Consider the following 6,000-nt stretch of genomic DNA (forward strand, 5'->3'; position numbering starts at 1 on the left):
TTATAACCATAAGAACCATTACTATCATTATTAAAGATGCCCACTAATTGTCTAAGGAAAGTATAGGGCATTATATTCTTGCCCCTTACAAAATGTTTCGTCCTCAAAACCCACCTATCTTAATTGAATAAACGTGGGTAATTCTTCTTTACTTTTTTAAATTCCCATGTAGCTTCTTTTTCATCATGATTTGACCATTGTATTTCTATAAAGGAAATCATCTTGTTCCTTAAAACTTGCTCTTTATGATCAACGTATTCTTATAAACTATTTTTTTAAGTCAAATTAGGATCAATTACTTCCAAAGGTTGATCTTCTAGTACACCTTTGATCAATCACATACTTGCTTAGTTGTTACATATGAAAAGTATTGTGCACTCTTGACAACGTAGGTTGAAAATATCAATCACCAAGGAGCTCGCCTCACAATGTCATTGCCCGCGTGGCGATAGGCTGCCAGCCCGTTGCTCAGCCATGGAAATGGCCTCATCCTCCAACTGCCCATCGGAAACCATTTCCTCCTCTCCTTCAACCGCTGACCCAGGTCCAACGCCATCCATTCCATCCGCAGCCGATGGTACTTGCTGGAGAGGAAACCCGCTCTCGCGCAAAGGATCCAACGTAGCATGGCCTGCTGCCGTCCCTTCCTCAGTTGCTGCAAGCACCATGCTGGTAACAATAGGCGGCCGCTGCTGCTCTCCTCCCAAGCCCATGGCCTGCGACATCGCCAAATCCCCTGCTATTGGCTGACCCTCCCTACCCTCTAAGACCCCCTCGGCAGCAGTAGAATCATGATCAGGATACGTTGGTTTGGCCTGGAGCAGTGGCTGTCCGGTCCCCTCCGTGGAGAAGTCAGCTGCTCCCAAGCGCCCCTCCGCATCACTCCCGCCTTCCACTAGTGCCGCCGTCGCTGAAGGATTCAACACTTTAACACCCACCACCTCGGGTTGCAATTTTGGACGGAACTCCCAAGGTTGCTTAACGGCCTGCTCATTGCTAGATGCAACTATATCCCTATCTCCTACCTCCGTCTCACGGCGTTCAGGGTGTTTCACTCGGCAATCCGTTTCCTCGTGACCTTGCCGAAAACAAAACATGCAGTATTGCAGCAGCTTCTCTGGAACCAGTGGCTGCCAAAACCCATCGTCCTCCCCAGACCCAACGGCCACCCAGACTCGGCTCGACAGCGGCTTCACCAGATCGACCTCCACGCAGACGCGTGCTACACTCGGACGAGAAAGCGATCTCGTTGCTGCATCCATGAAGAGAGGACGCCCCAACGGCGAGACAACGTGGAATAAACATTCCTTGTGGAAAAGATGCAGTGGGAGTTTTGGCAGGGAAAACCACACTGGAACAATCGACGGTTCTTTGTCGACATGGAAAAAAGTTGTCCACTTAAAGACCCGCATTGGAAATCCCAAAACGTACCAGATATGTCGCCCCCATAGTCTATGGAAATCGTGTTCTGCATTCAGCCGGATGATAACATGGCGGTGGTCTAACAACCTCACAGAGAACTCAGCCTTTAGGTCTAATGTCTTGAAAAATTTCCGGATGTCTTCCATGGCTAGCCGTCCCCTTGAGAACTTGCCAACCAAAGCCCATTGAAAAGGCGGCGCCGCCTTTGCCAGATTTGCCGAAGAAAACACAATTGCAGGTTCACCTCGTTTCGTCGTCATATCCACATGCACGTTCAACGCAGTCGGCTCCCTTGACGAGAAAAGTGAGGAAAAGGACTTTGCTTGGAACGAAGGTACTAAGGCTGAAGAGTGCCCTTCAGCAGGAGGCTGAAGGGCCGCCATGGCCGCCCGTGCGACCCAACACTTGCTGCAAAACCCTAGCACAATGAGACCCTAGCGAGAGAGAAACCTAATAATCTTGGTGATGAAAGCTTCATATATCTGTTTATTCAACAGGTTCAGGAGAAGGCGAATGATAAGGATAATGTTCAGCTAGTTGTTAAGTCAAAGCGTAAGGGTGTTCGCTCTTGGGCTCCTACTGATCTTTCTCTATGCTCAAAGGCCAAGGTGTGCTCTAACTCCTTCTCTGCATTATCTGATGATTAATTTTTTATTCTGGAATATTCGGAGTATCTCGCGTACTCCAAATTTTTGTAGGTTAAAAAGGTTAATTTCTGAGTTTTCGATTCAATTGGTGGCTATCTGTGACCCTAAGGTTTCGGCGTGTGATATCCAAATGATATGTGCTCGTCTCAAGATGGATAGTTGGGTGATTAATAGGGAGGGGTCTATCTAGGCGTTCTATCAAAATAGTTTCCAATGTTCTCCTGTTGGGGAATCTCTACAACACCTATCCCTTAAACTCTCGTCCTAGGTGCCGTCGGTTCCCGTTTATTTGTCCTTTGTCCATGCAAGGTGTACTGAGCAGGAGCGAGTTTCGTTGTGGTCAGCGTTGTTAGCGGATAAATCGAGGGATGAGCCATGGTTGGTGGTGGGGGATTTTAACACCATTATTAGTGCGGAAGAGAAGGGGTGGGTTGCCTTTTCGGGTGGATGAAGGTGTGGAACTGAGTTCTTTTATGTCCACGGCTGGGGTGTTTGATGCAGGATTTTCAGGGTCATGCTTCACATGGTGTAACAATAGGGGTGGTCATGCACGAATTTGGAAGCGGCTAGATAAACTGCTGTGTAGCCCGACTACGGCTCTGAGGGGGGTGAATTTTGAAGTTCGGCATCTAGGCAGAGAACCTTCCGATCATGCCCCCCTCTTGTTGTCAGCTCTGACTAGACTTGACAACAAGCCGAGACCTTTTTGTTTCTTAAATGTTTGGACTCTGAAAGTAGAGTTGTTAGATGTCATTCGGGTGAGTTGGGCAAGCGCTTGCCATGGACGCCCATTGCAGCAGTTGGCGGCTAAATTACGGCTCACTAAACATGCAATCCAACAGTGGTCGCGGGAGCATTTTGGCAATATATTTGATGCAGTGAAGCAGGCTGAAGAGGCAGTAATGGCGGCGGAGGCTGCACTTGATAGTGACCTATCACAACAACAATGGTTAGCACTCCAGGAGGCAAGGGCGGTTTTGAAGAATTCTTTGGTCAAGGAGGAAGCATATTGGAGGCAGAAAGCAAGAATCAAGTGGCTGCAGGACGGAGATAAGAACTCAAGGTTCTTTCATGCGGTGGTGGCGGAGAACATGCTAAATCGGTTATACATCGGGTTCGGAGTAGAACGGGGGAGTGGTTGACTGATGAAGCTCACATCTCGACGGAGGCGATGGATTATTTCACATCCTTATTTTCGGCCGAAGATTGTCCGGGGTCATGGAGCACTTTGGAGGTCATTCCCAATATTATTTCAAGGGAATAGAATGCTGAGCTAGAGCGCCTTCCCTCGTTGGAGGAGATAAAAGAGGTGGTGTTCGCAATGGATGGGGAGAGTGCGGCAGGCCCTGATGGATTCACAGGTAAGTTCTTTACCTTTGCATGGGACGTAGTGGGGCATGATGTTTTTGAAACTGTCGTTAGCTTCTTCTGTGGTCACGAGTTGCCGAGAAGCGTTACGTCGACTTCGATTGTACAACTTCCGAAGGTGTCTTCGCCCCAAGACATTAGTCAGTTTCGACCCATAAGCCTTTGCAACTTTGTGAATAAGGTTATTTCAAAAACCTTGGCAACTCATTTGTCTAAATTGCTACCAAGTATTATCTCTCCTCAGCAGAGTGGATTTGTTAAGGACAGGCAAAATTTTGATAATTTTCTATTGGCTCAGGAGTTGGTGTCGGATATTCACCGAAAGAATAGAGGGGGAAATGTTGTTTTCAAACTCGATATGACCAAAGCCTATGATAGAGTCTCTTGGCCGTTTTTACTTCAAGTGTTGAGGAGGTTTGGGTTTGGCAAGATCTGGATTGATATGATTTGGAGACTCATTTCGAATGTGTGGTTTTCAATAATAGTTAATGGGACACCTCAGGGGTTCTTCAAATCTAGTCGTGGTTTAAGGCAAGGGGATCCGATTTCACCGGCTCACTTTGTGATTGGTGCGGAAGTTCTTTCTCGTCTGTTGAACACCTTGGGTAGCTATCGGGGCTTTACGCCTTTCAGAGTTCCAAGGGGTTGCCCGTCCGTTACTCATCTTGCATATGCAGATGATATTATTGTCTTCTCTAGTGGTTTGCGGCAATCTGTGCGGTTGGTGATGAAGGCGCTGGACGCTTATGCTTCAGTGTCAGGGCAACAAGTGAACCAGCAGAAGAGCTGTGTCTTGGCTCATGCCAATTTTCCTGGGAGCAGGAAACGGTCTATTGCGGAGCTGACTGGGTTTCAGGCGAGGGAGTTTCCGGTCAAATATCTGGGTTGTCCTCTATATGTAGGGCGGAGGAGGAGATGCTATTTTGCAGGGATTTGTGCCTCGATCACGAGTAAGGTGCTGTCATGGAAAGGGAGGCTACTCTCGCATGGTGGTAAATTAACTTTAATCAAGAGCGTGTTGTCTTCTATGTCGCTTCACACACTCGCTGCTGCGACCCCTCCCAAGTCGATCCTTAGAGGGATGGAGCGAATTTTTGTTGATTTTCTATGGAGCTCCTCAAAGGGTGGGCCACGCTTCCATTAGATTAGGTGGGACCAGTTGTGCAACTCGTATGCAAGGGGAGGTGCTGGCTTGAGATCCCTTGGGCACGTGTTTGATGCCTTTTCAATGAGATTGTGGTTGCACTTCCGGCTACGGCAATCGTTGTGGGCTGAGTTCATGCATTGTAAATATTGCCCCAATATTCATCCCTGCTTTGCTGATACTTCTCCCGGAGATTCTTGGACTTGGAAGAGAATGGTGGCTATCCAGGGCGTAGCGGGGCAACACATCCACTGGGTTTTGGCTAGGGGTAGCGTGAGCTTCTGGCATGATAATTGGTTGGGGACGGGGACATTATGCCAGGAAGTGGATACTTTTCAGGAATACGCGGTATCTGATTTTGTTGAACATGGTTGTTGGAATGTACAATGGTAAAGCATGGTGGCGCCTAGCGGATGGGTAGGGAGGATTTTGGGAGTCGTGCCTCCTTTGCTGGCCCAGGCGGATACCATGGTGTGGGCCCCTAGTATCTCTGGTGGCTTCTCTTTAGCATCTGCCTATTGGATAGCTCGAGAGGGTGGAAACAACTCCTGGCTCTACTCACAGCTTTGGCTTCAAGAGTTGCCGATAAAGATTTCTTTTTTCATGTTGAGATTGTTAGGGTCCCGTTTGCCGGTGATGGACAGGTTGCATAAACTTGGTATACTTGGCCCCTCTCGTTGTGGTTGTTGTCTACACCCATGTCAAGAGTCTTCTGATCATATTTTCTGTACCGGAGAGGCAGCAAAGACGATTTGGGGCTATTTCGAAGGGGTGGTTGGAGGGTTTTAGGAGTCCTGTACGGTGCGCCACAAGTTAGTTAGCTGGTGGTTCAAGCCTACTCGGAACCCGTACCTCCAGTATCTTTTCCGTTTATTGTCATCTTTGATCTATTGGCATTTGTGGAAGATGCGGAATTCGTTTGTTTTTTATGATCATCTATGGCCTATGTCGCAGGTGTGTGTGGCAATTTTTGGGGATCTCAGGGATATGTTCCTCCTTAAATTTAAACGTCTTGTTATCTCTGATCATGATTGGTCGGGTTTTTACGGGACGGTGGCTGGCCTGTAGAGGGTTGTCAGGACCTTGGTTGTGCGGTGGAGCTGCCTAGCTCACAATGTCGTCAAACTGAACTCGGATGGTTGCTCTCGGGGAAACCCGGGGGTGAGTGGAGGTGGGGGGGTGCTTCGGTGCTCGGAAGGAAGGTTTATCTTGGGGTACTCGTGTTTCTTTGGGGAGATGATGAGTTTACAGGCCGAATTGAAGGCATTGATTTTTGGTGTTAGGCTGGCTATTGATCGTGGGTACTCTGAGTTACATTTAGAAACTGACTCCTTAGTTCTGGTTCAGATCCTTCAAGGGAAGACTCGGTGCCCATGGCGGTTGCAAGGAGACTTACAAGAACTTTTAAAAGTCAACAGT

At 48.1% G+C, this 6,000-nt stretch overlaps 1 protein-coding gene across 1 annotated transcript; it reads left to right on the top strand.

Annotated features, from left to right (window-relative positions):
- Nucleotides 1–2,437: 2,437 nt before the first annotated feature.
- LOC140015938 (uncharacterized) lies at nucleotides 2,438–3,211 on the top strand. Its single transcript, XM_072068772.1, has one exon. It carries the CDS (start codon nucleotides 2,438–2,440, stop codon nucleotides 3,209–3,211), a length of 774 nt encoding a protein of 257 aa, XP_071924873.1.
- Nucleotides 3,212–6,000: the final 2,789 nt, after the last annotated feature.

The sequence above is a fragment of the Coffea arabica genome, chromosome 10c (genome assembly GCF_036785885.1).
Source record: "Coffea arabica cultivar ET-39 chromosome 10c, Coffea Arabica ET-39 HiFi, whole genome shotgun sequence".
NCBI classification, from domain to species: Eukaryota; Viridiplantae; Streptophyta; class Magnoliopsida; order Gentianales; family Rubiaceae; genus Coffea; species Coffea arabica.